Consider the following 21,775-nt stretch of genomic DNA (forward strand, 5'->3'; position numbering starts at 1 on the left):
CCCCGTCTCCGCGGGGTGTGCAAGCGGGAGGCGGGGGGGCGCGGGGCGGCGGCGGGTGCAGGTAGCCTGTGCGTTCAGGCCCGCGCGCTCCTCCTCGTGCGCGGCGCGCAGGGCTTCCAGCTCGCGCTCCAGTTCCGCAGCCTGGTTGCTCAGCCAGACCTGGGCGCATTTCTCGGCCTCGACCGCGCGCCGGCTGCGGGCCACCTCCTCTGCCATCCGCTCCCGAGCCAGCCGCTGCTGCTGGCACCGGCCCGCCACACCCTCCACTTCTTCCACCAGGTTGTCGCGCGCCACTTCGGCCGCGTGCTTCTCCTGCCAGCGCTGGTCGACAAGAGCCCGCAGGGCTGCTAACTCTTTGTCAGCACGGGCTCGCCAGGAGGAGTCCCGGGACTGTGCCCGGAGACCATCGAGCTCCGCGCTGAGCAGCTCATTCTGCTCCTCTAGCGCCTTGACCCGGGCCAAGTAGGCTTCCAGGCGCCGATTGAGCTCCCACATCTGAAAAGATTCCTCCCCCAGGCAGCCCTCCATCCTGCTCGTCAAACCCACCAAGGGCGGAAAGAAGCAGGGTGCGGGAGAGGACAGCGGCTCTCAAAACTTTGAGGAGGAGGGAGAAAAGGCAAGATGGGGACAATGACGGGGTGGGGCTAGGAGAAGCCGAGCAACGCGAGTCGGGAGTGGGAGCGGGGCTATTCATACTCCCGCCAGCCCGGCGGGGAAAGGGGCGGGCCCAGACCTTAACCCCTTGAGTTCAGAGGAAAGCCCGCAGCCTCTGTCTCCGCTGCCCTTAGTGGCGAAGAGTGGAACTAAAGAAACCAGGTCTAGAAAGTCGGCTATGGTGCTGGCTTTCCGTGAGGGAAATCATAACTCCTGATAAAAGCACATTATGCACAAACTCGAGCCTGTGCGGGCGTTGCAGGCCTTACTTAGCAGGGCAAGAGAGGCTATTATCGACTCGGTTTCTTCATCCATAAAATGGAGCAATGAAGAACATCTCACAAGACTGCTGAAAGCACGGGTGGGCAGATGGCAAACTTTGCCCTCCTGAAGTGCTGACAAGCAGCATTGCTGGGAGTTAGGCAGACAGTGCTGGAAAGCAAGAACAAATACATGCCATTAGGAGACACAGCAGTGCGCGCTTGGGTAAGTGGGTGCGCACACCACGCACGCTCCACTCCACTGCCTCAGCCTTCATCAGGAAACCGAAAGATCAGGCAAAAAGTTTCCTGGTTACTCACCTCCATCCTTCCTACAGCTCTTCCGTGTACCCTGGGGATCACCTGATCACTTTGGGCAGCTGAAGAACCCCTCCAGTTCTCTCCCCACCCTAGCCATAGCGTACGGAATTTTGCCGAGGGCGCCCCCTTGTGGCTAACAAAGACGACGAAGCGGAAAGAAGAGGCCCCTCTTCCCGTTATCACAGCTCCGTTATCACAAACAACTCCGTTAAGGCAAGCAACTAGCTCGGGCGCGTTGAGTCCTCCTGATGGCCAGATCATGTTCTAACATCTCACTTATATCCTCTAAAAATCCTGAAAATATCCCTTTCAGGGGTCTACAGTTCAGGAAGTAGAGCTCACAGGGTACAGATTCCTCACTGGGGAAGGCCTTCTGGAGGGTGAAGGTTCTCCCGCTTAGAGCAGGGTAACATGGGAGGTGGGATTCGCGGTAGACAAAGAGGAGGTGAGATCCGAGGAGAGTCCGGGTAATAAAACTGAGCCCGTCTTTGAGAAAGCCATTTCTGCTCGTGTAAATCCAACTCAACTGTACAAGTGTTAGCTGAACATATTGTCAGCGCCTAAGAGACAATAAATACAATGAGTATAATATTATTGTTACTGTAATCAGCACCTATGGTGTCCACAGAGAGCTGGGAGCACAAAGAATGGTCTGGTGCAAAGTACAGCAGGCCAATGACCAGGGGGTCATTCCAGTAATACGCTCACCCCTGTCCTCAGCCACTCTGGCTTTGGATTCACTGTCTACATGTGGAATGCAGGTCAGGGAGGGGCCAGAAGCTGGACTTCTCCATCCTCACACCCTGCTGTGCAGTTTGGGCTTGGGCCTCTCCCTCCTCGTTCATTTTCCAGGTGTAGAGAGAGATGCTGAATATTTGAGATCTCTAAGATATTTGAGCTCATGGACGGGGTCCCATGGAGAGCTTCAATGGCCTGGGGAGTTTCTCCCCTGGGCCCCTCACTCTCACCCAAGAGGAGAGACACTTACTTGGCCCTGTGTCTCCTGAGGATAGCACTGGGTCAGACTGCAGCACCTTCTGGCTGAACCGCCTTAGTGTCACATAACTTCTCTAACGAGTCTCAGTTTACCTGCTTGGTATTCATCCTATAAGTTTATTCCGAGTGTCAGCAACAACAGGTGTGGAAGGTGTATACAAAGCCTCTTCGAGGACTATCATTAAGTTGGAACAAACCCCTCCTAGGAACCTCTCGTGGTGAGTTGTGAGGGTCAAGAGGCCAGAAGCCATCTAAAATGCTGGAGAAGAGCACAGTGTTGGTTTTCCTCAGGCAGGAAAAGGGGGCTCCAGAGTCACAGACCAGAAGAACAGACACCAGTGCTTACCAGATTCCAACAGATATTTCAAGATATTCCAACTGACATTTCAAGCAACAGGAAATCCCAGGCCTCGCGGGCACCAGCAGGAAATCTGTGGGCACAGGGTGGGCCAGATGGCCAGGGAATGTGGAATGAAGTTTCACGAGGACCGTCTGCCTTGGGATTACAGCTAAACTGTAAAACATGATGATCTGAGTAGCGCATACAGCAAAGGCGACAGAACTACCCTGCAGGCCCCATCCCTGCCCCAGTCTACATGGCAGCTGGAGTCCAAGGGGCCGTGTGCAGCAATGCTGGAGTTGGGGGGTATCCCCCTCCCCTTCCCACCAATGCCAGTGGGTGCAGACAGCTGGGGTCTGCCCATAGCACCTCCTAGTGTCCCCCTCCTAAAAGCTGCCTTTTCGGGCTGTGGGTTACTCATCTGTCCTCTAGGTCTTACTGGGTAAGGGAAGCAGAACCCAGAATGAGACTCCCAGGAGTTGAGGGGGTTACAGGTCATCTGTCTCTGCAGGGCAGGTAGACCAGGAGGACTTGTGATAGGAGCCCCCCACCAGGCTGACGGTGCCCCACGCTTAAGTGACAGTTTCCTCCTCCCTCCTGCAAAGGAGGAAGACTTGGGGAGGACCAGAGAAAGAGATACAACTGTACCCTCAGATACTTTTCCTTTCTCTGGCATCCCTGAGAAAGGACACCTCCCATCTTCTTTGCTTCCTGATGCAGGACCAAGCCAGCATAAAGGAGGCGCCCTTGGCACCATCTCTGACCCAGAACCTGCTTTTATCTTCCTCTCCCCCATCTCTCTTCCCCTCCACTTCCCAGCTCATGTTCCTGCTGGAGGAAGGAGACACCAGATCAGGCTGGCAAAGCTCAAAGTCACAAGTCTGTGCACAAGATGAGATAGGGAGGGAAGTGAGTGTTCTGACAGTGGCTGGAGTCCAGGCAGGAGGGCTGGCCTGGAGAGGCTCAGTACCAAAAGTGCCAGAGGTTGGCGGAGCTGGCACAGAGGGGTAGAAGAGCCTGGAGGGGGTACTCAGGGCCTGCCCAAGGAACCTGGCTGTGGCTTGAGAGCTCTAGGTCTAGGCCACACCTGCTTTTCCTCTTCTGCCTTCTCTCACCCACTCAAGGAGGCCTGGAGCAGGCACTGGGCATCAAGAATGCCCCTTCTCTCTTTATTTTCTCCTTTCCTAGCTGGAAGGACGTTGGGGCTGGCTTTGCTGCCTTCTTTTTTCCCTCCATCTTGGAGGAGAGGCCTTTGAACAAAGAAGCCAGTCTCGGGCCTCCTTAGTGGTACAGGGGTTAAAGTCAGCACTATCAAGCTATCAAACTACCAACTTCCTCCTGAGTTCATTCCCCGGGCAGGGAGCTACCCACATGGTGCATCAGACCTCTCCTGACCCACCCACTGTTCCTCTCAGCAGGGATTTCAGTATATATATTTCAGTATTTCAGTAGATCCATTCATTTTGCTCCTTATATGTCTCTGGTGAATCCTCTTACCACCTGTACCTCAGTTCTTGTATGCAAACTAAAATTAAATCTTAAAAAAAAAAAAAAAGAGCCATTCTCTATCAGTCTATAACCCCAGGCTAGTCAGTTCACTCTTTTGGATCTTGATTTCCTCATTAATTTATTCAGAGCACTTCTCAAAACTCTATTGAATGCCAGGTACATGGAAGTCACCTAATGAATGTTGTCAAAGAACCAAAGATGGCGAATATAGAGCCCTGTCCCTGGGGGAGCCATAGCCATGTTGGAGGAGAGACAGGGAGCCTTGACTGTGCCCAGGTGGAGGGGGGTAAGCAGAGGCCAAAGGAGGCGCCAGGTGAGGGAAGGGTTTGGGCCTTTGGCCTCTAAGCAGTCAGGAGCCAGGGACGACTTAACCTCAGTTGAAAGGTAAGTGAGTCAGGTCTGCATCTTCGAAAGATCTCTGTGAAGGGCCAGGAAGGGGTGGGGGAGACCAGCAGGATGCAGTTGCTACCATCATGGGCCAAGGTGATGGGCCAAGTAGCTGTGGACAGGAAGGGGGGAGATGAGCATATTTAGGCTGCCTGTGGGAGGGCAAGAGGGGTCAGGAAGGACGCCCATCTAGGTGGCTTAGTTCTAGGGGTGGGGAGGGCATGGTGTGCATGGGAAGGTTACAGCGGCCTCCAGCTGTGCAGGGCTGGGATTCAGAGGAGAGGGATGATCCACGGCAGGTGGATAAGGTGGGGGCACAGGCAGGGCCACTACCCCTTCCCGGCCCTCCACAGTATTACTTCTAACACTGACCTTCTAGTGTTCTAAAGCAGCTCCCAGGGCCCTCCCTGGTGGCGCCACAGGTTAAAGTGCAACACTATGTAGTTAGCCGCAGCTTCAGCATCCCCGGCCAGTGGGGTGACCCACATGGCGCGGCAGACCTCTCCTGTTCCTCCCGCTGCTCCCCTCAGCAGTGTACTTGGTCCATCTGCCTGTTCTGCTACCTGCTCTGTCGCCAGTGAATCATCTCACCGACCCTGTACCTCTGACCTGTATACCAGTTCTGTATGCATAAATAAATAAATCTTTTAAAAAATAGAAATAAAAAATAATAAAGCAGCTCCCAGCCGGCTCAGCTGTGGTCACGCCCTGCAGAAAGCAAACGAGGCTCAGGAGATATGGCCACTAGGGGTCGCTAAGGCATCAGGAAGCTGCGTTTCCTCGGAAACTGGATTTTAAGAACTGATTTACATTGTGCATCAGGAAATATTGTCATTATTATTATCTCTATGCTTTTTTTTTTTTTACCCGAGGAAACAACTCAGGCTGGTTAACTACCCAATCCAAGATCTTGCAACTAGAACTTGAACTCAGAGTTCTGCCTCGGCTCACATTACCTGTCCCTGGGAAAGAAGGTGAAGGTGTGGAGGTCAGAGGAAGGGCAGGAAAGACCAGGGAGGGAATCTGTCATCTCATCACCATCCCTCATGCTTCTTCTGTTTCCTCACTCAAAGGCACCTTTGGCCACAGGGAGCCAGGAGATGACCAATTCCAGACTCCAAACCTTCTCCCTGCTCAAAAACAGAGCCCTTCAATTCCAACACCACCCAGGCCTCAAAGGCAGTCAGTGGAGAACAGAGAGGCCAGCTGGGACGGCCTGGAGCTGGGCTGGGAGCCGGGGAGGAAGCCAGCGGAGAGCGCCCTTGTGCACTCTCAGCACCCAGCTCCCTGCTGCTGACTGCTGCAGCTGGCCCAAGCCACCGTGGGGCTGAGGTCTGAGGTTGGGTTGGGTCAGAGCACCCCACTGAAGGAGAGCAGATACCTCGTGTTGTGCGCAGCAGGACAGGTAACTGGAAACTGTGACAAGGATGCTAAGACCACAGACTCTTAGAGCCCTGAAGAGACACATTACTGGTGTCTCTCAGCTTCCTTACAGGTTCAGTGGGGACAACAATACCCAGACATCTGGGCATCCCTCTGAGGTATGGTCAGGGTGTGTCCTGCGCAGCATATGTTTATGAAATGAATAAGTGCGGTCTGTGGTTGCCAAACACACCGCTTGTGACCTTTATCGTTTGCATGCTGGCCTTTGGAGGGCCATCGGGAAGTAGCATTCACCTTCAACCGGCGTCCTTGCTTTAAGGGCGTTTGCCAGCCCACCCTCCCTATGAAATAGGCACCAAAAGTTCCCATTACTCTGTTGTCTTGGTGCTGTCAGGTTTTCGAAGCTTTACAGTGGTGAGGTGTGCTCATTCAGCGCAATGGGGCATGCAGATTGACCACATGAGCCTTGTGGCCATCGAGGAAAAGCAAGCTGACATAATACCCACACAGCAGATGCCCCTTCTACAAAAGTTCAAAACAGTACAAAGCAATATGTCATTTGAAATACTTGTATATGTGGTAAAAATATTTTTAAGGGTCCTCCCTCGTGGTGCAACAGGTTAAGGCCCAGCACTACAAGCTATCCGCAGCCGCTTCAGTGTGAGTTCGATCCCCGCCCCGGAGGTGACCCACATGGCACAGCAGACCTCCCCTATCTCACTGGTTGCTCCCCTCAGCAATGTACTTCATCGATCTGTCTATTCTGCTCCCCACTCTGTCTCTGGTGAAGCCTCTCGCAGCCCGTGCACCTCTGGCCTGTACCCCAGTTCTGTATGCACAAATAAATAAATCTTTAAAAATATATTTTTTTAAGGGGTCTCCCTGGTGGCCTAGGAATTAAGTCTCAGTGCTATCACCACTGAGGCTGAGTTGGATCCCCAGCCAGGGAGCTGACACACACGGTGCAGCAGACCTCTCCCAATGACCACTTGCTGCCCCCCTCAGCAGTGTGTTTCAGTAGATCTGCCTGTTGTGCTCTCCATTCCCTCTCTAGTGAGTCTTCTCACCTTTGCACCTCTGGCATGTACCCCAGTTCTTGTATGCATCCATAAATAAATCTTTAAAAAAAATAAAGGAAGGGACAGTGGTTCCCTCTGGGAGGGGAGAAGCAATATGGATGAAGAGGTACAACACTCTGCGTGAGAATCCTTCCCCAAAAGAGTACGTGAAGCATTTCAAAAATAAAAATATAGGTATCATATTAATTGTCTGATGAACCCCTGGGTGAAAGGGCCCAGACGTTTCTTAGGTTGGATCCAGGAAGCAGATCCAGGCCTGAAGGGGGGAACCCCAAGGCCCAGGTGACACCCAGACAAGGATATGCCACTACCTGTGGCCATGTACTTCAGCACATCGCCACCAGAGGGGGTCAGCAGGCTGTTATTGGCACCCAGACCTACTCCCCAGGCCAAGTGGTCATTTCCCCACCTGAAAGACCCTGTGCCTTCAATCCCCAGGGCACCAACAGTGTAGGAATACACACAGTCCAGCGTGATCCCAGGACCCCTCCCTGTCCTCTCTGGAGACCTGTAGTTCCTGCCCTGGACGATCCCCAGAGGATTCTTTGGACCTAAGCAAGTGGCCTAGAAGTTAACACAGGAGGAACGTCCCTGCAGCGTGGGATCATGTAGAAGTGGGGTGGGGAAGGCAGAGGAAGAGAAAGTGGGCTTCCTCACTGAGTACCAGAGGGGTCTCAGTGCCGAGTGTGCCGCCAACCAGTCGACCAGCCGGCAGCAGAGTCCTCCCATGTCCAGGAAGCTCTGCCCGGCCCCAACTAGTGTCACGTGAATGGAAGGTGCCTGCTGGGGCCTTTGCTAGGGCCCTTTGATGGTGTGAATTCTGAAGAAGCCACAGGCACAGTCAGGACCCAGAGGCTGACCCTTTGGGTACCATGACATGGCCATCAAGCTGGGGTCCTGCTGGGAGTCCAGGAAGGGCCCTCAAAGATTCCAGGGGCACCCTCGAGGAAAGAATGTGAGGTGAAGCCATTAGTGATGAGTCAAGGCTGTGGAGACTAGATGACTGGTAGGAAAGAGAAGGAGGAGTCTGAAGGGGGTGTTGGTCTGTCTGGGCAGCTGGTGGGAGGGGAGGTATATTTATCTTCTGAGCTGGTGGCATTAAAAATAACCAGGGGCCCAGAGTAACTCGAACTCCTCAGCTTCTAAGTTGGGGTGGAGGCCATTAGTGGGGACTAGAAGGGAGTAGAGGATGGGAACAGAAAGGTCCACTCCTGCCCCAACCCCAGGCTGGCCCACAGCAGGGCAGGGGCTGGGCAGGCTGGTGCCCTGGAGGCTGGCTGGAGCCAGCAAGGAGGGAAGGAGGAGGGAAGCCCTGAGCCAGGCAGAACAATGCTGGCTCCTGGCCAGGAGCTTGGAGTGCGGGACTGAGGAGAGGGGGCAAGGGGAGCCAATGAGGGAAGGGAAATGAGAGAAGGAAAAGAGGCAAAAAAAATTGATAGACAAGGAGTGCTGACCTTAGTGCCCCCACTGCGCTTCCCTCCCAGGCCCCTGAGGAGAAGGGCCTGTCCTCTGGGCTTTTCCCTGGGAGGAGCTGAGGCTACAGCAGGAAGCACTTAAGTCAGCCTTCCAGAAGAACTTCCCTGGGTGACAGGAGGCAAAGGGAAGGAGCCAGCTAGACAGGGTTGTGGGAGGATGTAGTCTCTCCTCTGTCAAGCCGGGACTCTGCTGGCTTGTCGCCATGTTCTTGCCCTGAGACAGACAGCAGGACAAGATGACCTCACCTTTTAGCCTCGGCGTGTCCAAGCTCCCTGAATCAAGGCGTGAAGGACTGTGATTTCCGAGTCAAGGACTGACAGAAGACAATTGCAGGAAAGTTTCACTGAAAAATTTAGCTTTGAACACAGACGTGAGGAAAGGCTGGAGGATGGCAGAGGCTGGCGAGGGCAAGAGAGGGCCCTCCTCTGTGCCCAGTCCCCAGAGCTTGCTGTGGAGGCCGCATTTTTAGGAACAAAACAGGGGGCAATGCAGGAACCCCATGCATGGCACATGGTGGGAGCTCAGGAAATATTTCCTCAGTGGTTGGAAGGACAGGTGATAGCTCTCGTGTCAGGCACTGCCTGGCTCTGCTCAACAGTGTCTGGTTCATCGCTGAAGCACCGCAAATGTTTGTCACAAGGTTGGGCTTGGGTGTGCCCTGCCATTTTTGGCACCCCTGAAAACCATGACCCCTGCGCCCGCATGTGACCCTGGACCTTGGGTCTCCTTATACTCAGGCACGTGCCTGGGTGAGCTGAGGTGGTTTGGGGGCTGGGCGGGGCCTCTGAGAAATCTCTGGTGCCCCCCATCCAGGATGGGCTGGGAAATGCTGGCTTTCTCCCTAAGTAGCTCTGGGCTGGGTTCAGGGTCCCCTGCCCTTGGTCTCCTGATGGAACTTTAGCAGCTAATATCTCACTTGAGCCTGAAGACCCTTATCTATCCAGGAGGTGCTGCACCCCCAGTCCATGTGGGAGACGGAAGATGGATGGGAAAAGACTAATGTTTCTCAACACATTGAAAATCCCCCGCCCTTAGCCAGAGAAAGAGAGGGAAGCACCTGCTGGGTGCAAGCTGGTTTGTTCTGAACTCAAGCAGCCCCTCCTCCAATGCCAGTGATTTTCCTGCTACCTGAGGGACTCCCGGCCCCCAAGCAGGCCGCATCCCTACCAGGCCCTCAGTTTCCTCAGGAACAAAGGAGAAGCATGATCCTTGAGGGCCCTTCCTTCTGGGACTCTGCTCTCTGGTTCTAGAATTCCCAGCTTCTAAGATTCCACCCTGGCTGCCAGAGGGAGGGCTGGCTGCAGAGGCCCTCGCAGCTGTCAGGCTGCTCCAACCTGAGTCACCAGCGCGGGAACCCCAGCTGGGCCTGACACACCTGCTCACCTCAGGGGTGGGAGCTGAGGCCCACAACCAGTCTCCTCCAGAGGCCCCAGTTCCCTGACAACTGCCAGAAGTGCCCTCCTCTCTGCTTTTTGATCTCCTGAGGCCCCTGCAAGTGGCTGGATCCTGAGGGAAGCTGGCCAAACCGCTGGCTGCCAGGACAGGAGTAAGGAGAACCCTGAGGTTTCTGGGCAGGGTCTGAGGGCAGACAGGTACTGGAGGAGGAGGCAGCAGCATGGAGGAGAGGAACTTTTAAAGTCCCTTCTTCTAGTTGGAGCTGGGGGGCAGGGGGCTGGAGCTTTAAGGGAGGAGAAAGGGACCAGAGTGTCATGGGAAGTGAATGATGGCCTCAGAGGAGACCGTGGGCTGGGGTTAAGTGGGGTCAGCCCTGTCTCACCCTGCCCCCTTCCAAGTCAGCAACTGGGCACAGGGTTCGCTGCTGAGGGGGAGAAATTTTCAGAACCCCAGGGGGAAGGGGTAGCCAGGGGAGGGCTAGAAGAGCTTCAGGCAAAAGACCCCCTTGCCCTGTGAGAAACGGAAGTGGGGGTGGGAGGAGAGAGACTGGCCCTTCTTCCAGACCAGCAAGGGAGCACCCTGCCTCCTGTCTGACCATCTCTTCTGAGGCATTCTGAGGAGAGCGTTTTCGGGGCGGGGGGGGGGCGGTGCTGGGCTTCTAGAGGGCCCAGTGTCTTTGAAAAAGATGGGGGTATGCTTCTATAAGCAACAAGGCTTATAGAAGCAGGGAAGAGTTAAGACTAGATCCCCAAGGGGTCTAAGAAGGTGGTTCTTGACGAGAGATGGAGAGGAAGGGGCTGGCCTCTGGGGCCTGAAGTGGGGGACATCTTGGCAGGCTGACTGGGGGTGGGGTGCTGCAGGCCTGCCAGGTTTCTGGCACAGCCTGGGAAGAGCCCAGCCCAGAGATTCTTATCCAGGGAAGGAACAGAACTGGTTTCTCGACTGGCAGCGCCAAGGGGGACAGGGGCAGGGAGAAGCCAAGAGGTCAGGAGGGCAGTAGCAGGCCTGTAGAAGTGGGGCCACATGACCAGGCCTCCCTCACTAGGACAATAGCCTCAGCCACCCTGCTGGGCCTATGGAGATATTGCCTTGGCATCTCACTTGCTCATTTCTATATAGATTGAAGGACCCCCACCAGGTCCCCCACTATCCCAGTAAAGGTCCCCCATCTTTCTCAGGTATGACTGGCCCAGCCAGGAGAAATACCCGGTTGGACTCAGCTCTTCCCCTCCCCCTCAGCCTCTCCCCCAGCCCCCACCAACACTTGAAGTCTCCTGAGGTCACTGATGGGAGGGGCAGTGGAGCCAGCAAGTGGTGGGGGACCCTGGAGGACCCTCAGCGCCAGCCCCCAGCCTGCCCCCTTTCATCCCCCGCCACAAAGGGCCCAGCAGCTCCAGTCCTATCCATCTTGCTCCACAGCTGTCCTTAGGCAGCTCTTTGCGGGACCTGGGGTCAGGGGCCCTGACCAGCACTGCCCCTCTCCTCTGACCCTGGCTCTGGGGGCCTTTATTCTCCTTCTCACCACCTCCAAAGCATCTCAGTCCTCTCCAGTCTGGATTCTCTGGCTCCCTACAGCCTTTCTTCTGTCTCCCTCCCCAGTTCCTGCCTTTCCTTTCCTCCCAACCCAGTCTGCCCCTCTCTCTCCTTCCCCCTTTCCTTCCCTTCTTTCTCTCCTTTCTTCCTGTCCCTGGCTCCACTCACTTCTGCCAGGCCCCCCACGTGAATTCTTGGCCCTTCCCATCACCAGTAGGCATGCAGGGCGCTGCCTCTGGGGGCTACAGGGGCAGCCCAGGCTCTCTCTGGGTTTTCTCCTATCTGGCCTCAGCTGTCCCTTGTCTCTTGGTTTGTACATTACTGAAACTTTTTCTCTTCTCTACATTCTTGTTTCTTTGTGTCTATGTGTGTGCATGCCTCAGTTTCCCCGGAACATTCCCTCAGTGGCCACCATACTCATCCCATGTTTCAGCCCCCAGCCCCTGGGAGAGCCACACATGGCCCCTACCTGTCTTGCCCTTCTACCTCTCTGATCCTCACCCCAACCCCTCCCTGGCGGGACCTGGGTCTCTGTGGTCCCCCTGCCCATCCCCCCTCAGTTGGAGGGGGTCTGAGAAGTTTGGACTTGTGTAAACTGCCATAGAGACCTCATGAAATTTTCAGGTTTCTGTGGGGAAGTGCAGGTGGGGGGTGGTTCTTGTGTATGCGCTCTAAAATGCAGTGCTGAGAAATGCACTGGTAAGGAAGAGGAACCCCAGAGCCTGGAGTGGGTGGCTTCCTGGGGACTTGCTTACAGCAGGCCAGGCTGGTGGGGGGACCCTCCCTGATCCAATCTCTGGTGCTAACTTCCCTGTCGTCTCAGGCTTGGGGCTGGGAAACACTGAGACATAGGGGGTGGAGAGGGCCCCGCCTGTTCTATACCACCTATTATGCTGGGAAGATGCAGTCTCAGCCCTGGGAAAAATATTCCTCTTCTCTCTGCCCGTAGCAACTTTGTTCCAGAGGCAAATTGTAGATGCTGAAGCAGGTGGTCCAAACAGACCCGAGCCCCAGTAGAGAGAGCTCTGTTCCTGGGCTGGGAAGGGGACAGCTGACAAAGACTGAGGTGGGGGTGAGTCAACTCAAAGTGGGAAAAGTAGGCTGAATGGGGAGCCAGCTGTCCAGGAGGGGTCAGCAGAGCTGGCCTCAAAGAAGGGTCCGAGGGTGGAGGCCTTGAAGAAACAAAAGGAAGCCAAAGCCCAGGCTGAGGAGTTTGGGCTCTTCTGGATTAGATCAAGGAGAAAACTGGCATCCAGAAGACTCCATGTGGTTCATTTTTCCATTCCTACGCAAAGCACCCCCAGCTGCTTCCACCCCAGCCAGAACCCATGAGCCATTCTTGACCTTCATTTTTCTCCCTCTCACCTCTAATACATCACTGAGTCTGCACCCCCCTAGTTTTGCACCCCCCTCAGTGGATTTCTGTCCACCAGAGCCCAGCCTCCTGCTGCCTTTCTTCACTCTCTCTTTCCTCAGTCCAGCTCCTCCTGATAGCCAGAGGAAACTCTTGAAAACACAAACAGAATACCTCCCCCCTTTTAATTTTTAAAAAATATTTATTTATGCGTACAAGAGCTTGGGTGCAGGGCAGAGGATTCACCAGAGACAGAGTGGGGAGCAGAACATGCGGATGTACTGAAGTACATGGCTGAGGGGAGCAGTGGGGGAGACAGGAGAGGTCTGTGGTGCCATGTGTGTCCCTTCCCTGACTGGGGATTGAACATACGCCACAGTGGCTGCAGATAGCTTCATGGTGCTGCGGCTTAACCCATTGCACCACCAGGGAGGCCCCCACCCCTCTTTTTAAATCCTCCTGTGACTTCTCATTGCTCTTAGAATAAGATAAGGAGCACTACAGGGCCCCATGCCCTTCAGGCTCTGCACTCGGCCCAGAGCTCCCAGTGGTCCACACTGCAGGCCTGTGGACCTTGCGCAGCCCCAAGCTGTCCTCAGCGCCTAAGCGCTTGACTCCCTCTGCCCGGAGCACATCCTCCTCTGTCGTGCCCAGTAAGTCTGCAGCGTTCACTGTTTTGTCCTCCCAAGCACCTGCCATTCCAGCACCTCTGCTCCTCATTCTGAGGGCCCCCCCATGGCCCTCTGGCTCTGCCACAGTATGTGTTGATCTGTTCAGTGGTGTGCTTATTTGTAGTCATCTGTCTTTCCCTGCTAAAGGTCTGTTTTCCCCCTCAGCCCCCCAAGGGCAGAGATCTTATCCATTTTCTTCATCCCTGTGTCCCAGTACTAGCAGGGTGCCCAGCTTTGAGGAGGGAGGCTCTGGAAACAATAGATGAATAGGTGGGTGGACAAATGAAAGGGCCCCCACCTTCTCCAGCCCCTGCTCAGAGAGGGGCCCCTCTTACCCAAGGATTCTAGACATTGTCTCCCTGTCTCCTGTCTCCCACTCCCCGGTCCTGACCTTCTGCCCTCAGCTGTAGCTGTGGCCTCTCCCAAGCGGGGACAGGAGTGCAAGCCCTGGCCCCAGGGCACCCTGGTCTTTCAGGGCAGGAGGCTCACCTGCCGACACAGGCCTCGGAGGCTATGGAGCGTGACCACGGGCTGTCAGCGTTGACAGAGTGGGAGGCTGCCTCAGGCTACGCCTGCCCAGGAGTGCAGCTGTGGGGACACGTTGGGCAGCTTAGGGCAGGATGCTGGGGCAAAGCCTGCCTGGAGAGGCCATGCGGCATTGGGCAGGCCACATCTGCAGGGTCTCTTATACCCCTATGAACTTTAGTCTGGACAAAATAGGGACTGAGACCCACCTTGATGGCCTGCATTCCGTCAAGACGAGGGAGCTGACCCACAGGGCACAGCAGACCTCTCCTGTCTCACTCGCTGCTCCCCTCAGTAGTGTGCTTCAGTCAGTCTGCTTGTCCTGTTCCCCACAACGCTCCCCACCCCAGTGAATCCTCTCAAACTCACACCTCTGCCCCGTACCCCAGTTCTATGCAAAAGTAAATAAAATCTTTAAGAAACAACAAAAGAGGGACTGAGATTGTTTTTGTTTTGCTTTTCTTATTTTTTAAAGATTTATTTATTTATGCATACAGAACTTGGGTACAGGCCAGAGGTGTGGAGGGTGAAAGGGTTCACTAGAGACAAGAGTGGGGAGCAGAACAGGCGGAGTGACAAAGTACACTGCTGAGGGGAGCAGTGGGCGAGACAGAAGTGGTCTGCTGTGCCATGTGGGTCGCTCCCTGGCAGGGGATTGAACTCGTGCTGCCGTGGAGTCAGAGCTTCATAATGTGGTGCTTCAACTCGTTTCACCACGGGGGAGAGCCCTGCTTTTCTTATTTTTTTAAACAGAATACGTAACATTTATGTTTTGAAGGATGCCCCAACTGCATTACAGACAGTAATGCTACATACTTTGTAAAATTTATTTTACTTGTTTCATAGCATGCTTTTAAGGTAGATGTTTTATACAGCTGCTATTTTATAGATTAGTAACCTGAGACTCACTGGAAAACTGCTGCCTTCCATCCCACAAGATTCCCGGGGACTCCGCTCCACCTGTCCCTGGGCCATGGTGTGGCGTGAGGGCCAGGCCTGGCCAGGCATCAGGACCCTTGACCTGCCAACAGCAGCTAGTCTGGCTGGTCATGTGATATAAGCAGACCCAAACTGAATTCCTCGGAGACGCTGAAAATGTGCTCCCTCTTCTTTTGGGACCTTAAGTTGTAACCTTTGGGCACCTGAAGGTAGTTTCCCAGACTTGGCGAAACCGCGTGATAGGAATATGACCAACGTGCCAGAGAGGCAGAGGTGAGCAGGACACACGCGGGCGAGCGGGTGATCTTGTCTGAGGCTCTGGACCTGGCATGCCTGAAGCGAGACTGAGCTAATTGTCCCATGTGCATAAACCATTCAATTCCATTATTTATGTTTTTAAAAAACTGACAAACCCTCATCTCAAAGAAATAAGTCTCTTGTCTGAGGCCACACCCTCTCTTATTCCATGCGCAGTCACTATCACGCCAAGATAAAGAAAGCACCAGGCAGGTGAGCCAGGTCGGAGCTGCTGCTACAGAAAACCAGGTGCGCAATGAGGTCTGGGGAAGGAGGGCAGACTTTTGAGACACTGATGGAGGTCAGGGAAATGTGTTACAGGTGTGGCGTTTAAGGGAGAAGAATGGGATAAGGCACTGGGGGCCCTGATCATCTAGAAGCCAGGCAGGAGGGGGTGTGGGAGATCTCGAGGCAGACATGGCTTAACTGCTAGTCTGCGATGGACAGGCAGGACAAGACTTCTGTCAGGAGGCCTGGACCAGAACAAGGCCAGCCTGTGGGGGACAATGAGCTCATCTGGCTCCCTCCATATGGGAGGCCAAGGCCAGACATGGGGGGGGGGGGGAAGATTGGGGTTGGAGAGGTGAGAAGGAACAATTGGAGGAGGAGGAGGAGGAGGAGAAGCTGTGTCACCACTGTGGAAAATGTGGGAGATAAAGGAGGGAGCCGGCACCTCGGCTGAGGGCCTGCGGAGAGGAGGCAGCCCTGCGGCCTTGAGAGCCAGAGTGGGTTGCATGGAGGCTGGGGGGGAGGAGGGGTGCAGGTGATGCTTATAGACTCTGCAGCAGCTGAAGGAGTGGGGAGAAGGCGGGGGGAAGGACTCCCTTGCTGGTCATACATCCAGGAGGTGGAACTGTTCCCTCTCCCACGCTGCCTCCAGAGGCCAAGTGGAGCTCAGGCAACTATCCCCTTGCCATCGAGCCACAGACAGTTTTTGTTTTCTAAAACATTTTAATAAAATTAACCAATAAATATTCTACCCCAGGAGGCTACAGGGACCAAGGGTAGAAGCCAGAGGGCCAGTTTTTCCCACCCGGGCCCTCAGGTCCCCTCACAGAAAGAGATCTTGCTCTGGGTTGGTTTGGGGGGCGAGTGACTCTGGAATGGATGATCTGGGCTCTTGCAACACATCCCTCTTTGTTGGTGGAAAGCAGGGGAAGAAGGACCAGAAAGAGCCCTGCATGAGGCATCCCAGCACCCCCAGAAGCCAGTAGGGTTAGGGGAGAACTAGCCTAAAAGGAAGGAATGGGGGGGGCATGAAAACAAGGGGAAGGGCTGCCCATGCTCAGGAGGAAGCACAGACTGGTGGTGAGCCAGGGCAGCTCCTGGACCGTGGCCACTCACTCTCGAACGTAGACTCTGGTGCACACCACGTCGTCTGCAGTCATGGTCTGGAAAGACAGAAGTCACTATCAGTCTGGGAGATTCCTGGGTCCTGTGACTGGGGACCAGGAAGATTCTGCTTCACCTCTCCTTATCCAAAGCTGCTTCTCAGTCAGGACTGTAGACGGCAGCTGGTCCCAAATTTCTGGGCACCGCAGAAAGGAGGCTGGCAGGGGTCCATCCAGCATCTCCTCCCCAAGCCAAAACCTACTCCCCTCCAAAAACCTACTGGGGCCTTTCCATGCATGTCCTCTGCTCCACACAGAAGGAACACCATTTCTCATCTGCACAAGCACATTGTGTGGGACAACTAGCTTTGCTGTGCCCAGCAGCCCCAGCAGGAGGGGCAAGACCAGTCATAGCTGTCCTCCAACCTCCAGCACCAGGGGCTGGTTCAGAAAACCCCCGGACCCAACTGGGAGGACACAGGCCTTACCAGGATCAGCTCTTCATCATTGGTCAGTTCCCTAGTCCAGGAAGTCTTGGGGCCCTCTCCCTTCAAAAGCCTCTGCTCGCAGACCATTTTGTTCTCACTCTCCCATTTCACCAGGCTCTGCAGGAGAGACGTGGCTGAGTGAGCTGGGCCCAAGGCAGGGACAGTGCAGCCCCGCCCACCTGCCAGGGCCTTTTACCATTGGAAATGGAGAAAATGATCCAGGAAGAGACTGAAACGTGTGGAAAAGTGTGCAGAGGTGAAGGAATAGGAAGCTTGACTCTGAGGAGCCCCACCTTGCAGGGTCACTCACCTTGCAGGGTCCCTCACCTTACAGGGTCACTCACCTTGCAGGGTCCCTCACCTTACAGGGTCACTCACCTTGCAGGGTCTCCCGTCCACGGTCTGCTCCTCGAACTCTTCTCCGATCTTGAAGTTGATCTCAGTGGTACGCACAGTGGTAGAGGTTTTGATGTAGAAGGTGTCTCCCTCCTGTTTGATCTCCACTGCTGGCTTGGATGCTGCAGCCACAGCAATCTTCCTCAGCATCACGTTCACCCCTGCAAGGAGAGAAGACAGGTGTGTCTTTAGGGGCGCTCCAGACCCCTGCCTCGTGCCCTCTGGTGGGACAGTGGCGCAGGCTGTGGGGGGTGGGGGGGTGGGGAGAGAACACAGTTGGCCTGGTGTTCAGAAAAGTACCTTTAAGAAGAATGGGTGAAAAGTACCTTTAAGAAGAATGGGTGAAAAGTACCTTTAAGAAGAATGGGTAGCCCAGCCCCAAAGGATGGTGGGGTTCGGGCAAGAGGGGGGCAGAAAGGCAGTGCCCTGCCCTGAGGAGTCTGTTCCCAGTTGCGCCCCACCTTGATGAGTCAGCAGGCCTGGATGGAGCTTCCCAAGTCTCAGGGCTTCACACTCTGAGTTCTCAGGGGCAGCTTCCCCAAGTTCCCCTTTCTCAGCAGCATCCTGCTGTGGACCCTGCTCGCCTCGCTTTCATGGCTTTGTCCACCCGTTAGAGTCCCTCTCTGGGTAGGACCATCACAATCACTGTGCTGTACCTGTCAGAGGCAGGGGAGACACTCTGCGGCCAGGCCTTGCCCTGGAACCTGGGGCCACTTTCCTCTCTGCCCTTTCCACCTTTCCTGTCAGGTGCAAGTTAGGCCTTCACTTGCCCAATCTCGGCCACACCCCAAATGAGAAGAGCTGGGCTTCCCAGCAGGGAAAGAGGTGGGGCAGCTCATTCCCTATGCTGCCTTTGGGGCTGGGGCTGTCCTGCAGCTTCAAGAAGCTGGGCACTCTAGGCCTAAGATTCACTAGGCTGTGATTGCGACCTGGCTCAGCCCTCAGAAGGCTGGGTGACCCAAACAAATGGTTTAAGCTGTCTGACCCTTAGATTCCTCCACTGCAAAATGGAAACAATAGTTTTTTCACAAGCCTTTCCCATGGGACCTAGCATATAGTGCCAGGCACACTTTTAAGTTGTCAAGAAATAATAGCTATGATTCTTGTTTCTATTTTTTTTAAAGATCTATTTATTTATGCATACAGAACTGGGGTACAGGCCAGAGATCCGGGGGTGGTGCTGGTGAGAGGATTCACCAGAGACAGAGTGGGGAGCAGAACAGGTGGATGGACTGAAAAACACTGCTGAGGGGAGCAGCAGGTGGGTCAGGAGAGGTACCATGTGGGTCACCTTCCTGGCCGGGGATTGAACTCGTGAGCAGGGACTGCAGATCACTTCATAGTGTTGTGCTTTAACCTGTTGCACCACCAGGGAGGGCCCTGTTCCTATTATTTTTATTGCAAAAAGGAAGGCAAAGAAAAGGCCAGAGCTGCCCAGAGTTCCTTGCAGCAGACTCCTGCTCATTTGCCCTCCTGAAAGACTCCTATGCTGTTCTTCTCTCAAGGGACACCACAACTACCCCTCCTTGCCCTAATGTGTCCCCTGCTCCAGACCACCTGCCCACCTCAGTGGTCAGGCTTTGTCACTCACCCACTAAGGATTCAGAGTCTCTGTGCCCTACCCACATATCCCTTTCCAGATTTGACTCCCTGCTCCCCAATTAATAAGAGGGTGGCGGACCCAGGAGAGAACACCACTTGCAACAGAGGCTTGTCTCAGCCCCCACCCAAAGGCCAGGGTCCTGGTCCAAGCTCCACACCACTGAAGCAGGCCTGGCTCCCAACTCTGAACCAGCACAGAATCCTTCAAGGAAGCAATAGGTGTGAATGAGTGGGCAAGTTGGGTTGTGCCAGGTGAGTGGGATTTCCCTGCCCTCAACCGCCCACATTCCCTGGCCTTCCTCCAGACCTGGAGTCCTAGAGAAACAGATCTCCTTCCCTATGACACCAAAGCCAGCTCACTCTGTTCTGGATTGAAAGGAGCGGGAGGGAGGAAGCCCTGGGCTGTGGGAGTTCCAGGAGTCTCCCTCACCACTGCTGATTTTGGGGTCTTGGGAGAAACAACTGAAATCCCAGCTCTAATTCACTTGGCAGAGGAGACTCGTCACACTTCATCTCGGAAGAGACCACTTCACCTGGGAAGTCCATCCTGCGATCTTACGCCGAGCTCTCCTGTTACGGGAGCCGAACCTGCCACGGCCATCATCCTGCATGGGACAGCTATTCTCCACATACCTGAGCATCTCTTCCCAGGACAAGGTAAAGGGAGGTGAGAAGGGATCTAGGTTTCTGTGAAGCAGGCACGGTTGGGAGGAGACACCCAGCCAGGCTCTGCTGAGTTTGGAACTGGAGTTAAGGCTAATCTGACCTTGGCTGACACAGGACTGTGTTTGTGTAATGGGTCTGTTTTCAATCTGCCCCCCAGCAGGGCCTGAGGAGGGCACGTGGCTCCCAGAGACCCTGCAGGGAGAACAAACAAACTGAAGACAGAGAGACAACAGGATTGGGTTTGGGATCATTCTCTCTCCTGCTGGAGCTTGAGTGTTGCCACTTAGAAGAGGGGCCAGAACCCAGAAAAGATGGGGGAGAATGGCATAGTGACTTTCTGAAAGTAAAATTTTAATCCTTTTGGCCTTTTATTTCCGCAAGGGCAAAGCAAGGCTGATATGAAGTCCTGGGGTTAGAGTATGAGAAGAACTAACAGCAAGGAATGATGGAAATTACTGCTTTTCCCATAGGGTTTTTGATCCTTCCAAGGTCCAGATTCACTTCCAGAGCTCCTTGCCCCCTTCCCCAGCCCAAATGGAATTTGTTTTGAAATCCATGGCGTATGCGTGCCCTTGGGCTTCAGGACTCCCCAAAGCTTCTGAATTGCTGGAGTCCTGAACGAACCTCCATCTGTCCCCAGAGCCCTCCCCTCAGCCAGTCCCAGGCTTGCCCCCCCACCAGACACAGGAGTCTGGAAAGCCAGTCTAGGAAGGCTGCTTCCCACACCTTTGCCCAATACAGGCAACAGGGCTAAGTGGGGGGAGGGTCTCCAGGGAGGGAAGGAGAGGAGGACTCTGAACTTCAGAAATGGGGGAGGCGTGGGTTTTCACACAAAGCCATTTGTTGAAATCTAAGAAAGTGATAATTATCCTGAGCGATTTGAGGACGCTGGAGCTGTTGGCTGTAGGAAAATATTTTCCTCGCAGATTGGGGAGGGGTGGGGGTCAGAGTGGAGAGTGTTGAAATGGGAAGGAAGGAAAAACAGGGATTGCAGGGGTGGTGGATCACCTGGATCACCTGGTGGGTGGAGCCCGCGCTGGAAGGTAACGAAGGAACGTACCCTGGGGATTGAGTTACCGCGGGGACACGGGGAAGGAGGCTGGAATATCTCTGAGGTGCACGGTTGGTAGGGTCCCAGGCTCCGGCCTGGATGCAAGATTTTCAACTTCAGAACTACGAAGTGGCCCCCTGTCCCGCCCCCAGGGGCACCGAGCTCGTGCATCTGGTTTCTACTTGATTCACAAGCTGAGTCACCGAGGAGCTGGCATCGGTGGGCGCCCCGCCGGGAAAAAGCAGGATTTCGGTATCCCAGCCCAGCTCCCCAGGACCCAGGGGTCAGGCCCCTTTTCTTGAGGATGCAGGCGCCCAGCCTCCCGCGCCCCGGCTCTAGCCCCCTCCCCTCTTTCTCCTATCACTCCAAGGATTCCGGAGCCTCTTTCTCCTCCGTGCACTGGAAAATCTCCTTACCCAGCACTTTGAGCAAATCCTCGAAGTTTTCCGATCGGATGATTTTCCAGTTGCCAGAGAAGTTGGGCATGGTGACGGCGTGGTCGATGGTCCCCCTAAACCCTTCAGCTGGAGCACTGGACGCTGAGTCCTTTCGTCGAAAAAGGTAGCCGCCGCCTTCGCCCGATCGTGGGTCTTAGGAGGTAGGACACGTCCCAGGACAACCCCGAAGCCGGCTGTGCTCCCGCGCTGGCAGGCTTTATACCCTGCGCCGGCCCGCCCCAGTCCAAGAATGAAGTGGCCCCGCCTCTCGCCCCGCCCCCAACCCCACCTGGGGGGCCAAGAGCGTCGGGTCTGCTTTACCACTAACCCCCCCTTCCGGACGTCCTAGGGCTTTCTAGCCCCACGGGTGATCTAAGGTTCTTTGGGGCCCCACGGGCGGCGGTGGGAAGATGGGGAAGCGGATAGAGGACGAGTACAGGGACTGGGCTCTCAACCCAGAGCGAGGGCACCAGGCCACAGGCGCTGATGCTCGGGGCTCAGGTCCTGCAGTCGGAGCTACCGGGGCGCGTCTCGCCAGCTCCCAAACCTGACTCGATGCCAGGGAGACCACCAGTGAGTGGGTGAAACCCTGCTCGCGAGACACCGCTGGGGGAGAGAATGCGCGGCCCAGCTCCAGCTCCACTGAGGTCTGATCCGGATTCAGTGTGACGATTGGAACTCAGAA

General features: G+C 55.0%; 2 protein-coding genes across 2 annotated transcripts in view; both read right to left on the bottom strand.

The window, feature by feature from the left end:
- Positions 1 to 1,260, bottom strand: part of NES (nestin) — a 9,155-nt gene extending 7,895 nt beyond the window's left edge. Inside the window, exons 1-2 of the mRNA XM_004693653.2 lie at positions 1,236 to 1,260; positions 26 to 1,086 (exon numbers count right to left, since the gene is read on the bottom strand). Coding sequence (XP_004693710.1) covers positions 26 to 528 — 503 coding nt within the window. The 5' untranslated portion in view covers positions 529 to 1,086; positions 1,236 to 1,260. The remainder of the gene's footprint in view (positions 1 to 25; positions 1,087 to 1,235) is intronic.
- A 14,479-nt stretch (positions 1,261 to 15,739) lies between these two features.
- CRABP2 (cellular retinoic acid binding protein 2) lies at positions 15,740 to 21,364 on the bottom strand. Its single transcript, XM_004693853.2, has 4 exons — positions 21,070 to 21,364; positions 17,317 to 17,495; positions 16,939 to 17,055; positions 15,740 to 16,510 (listed from the first exon to the last, which is right to left on the bottom strand). Exons 1-4 carry the CDS (start codon positions 21,137 to 21,139, stop codon positions 16,460 to 16,462), a joined length of 417 nt encoding a protein of 138 aa, XP_004693910.1. The 5' UTR covers positions 21,140 to 21,364; the 3' UTR covers positions 15,740 to 16,459.
- Positions 21,365 to 21,775: the final 411 nt, after the last annotated feature.

This window comes from Condylura cristata, unplaced genomic scaffold (genome assembly GCF_000260355.1).
Source record: "Condylura cristata isolate star-nosed mole 26May11 unplaced genomic scaffold, ConCri1.0 scaffold00040, whole genome shotgun sequence".
NCBI lineage: Eukaryota > Metazoa > Chordata > Mammalia > Eulipotyphla > Talpidae > Condylura > Condylura cristata.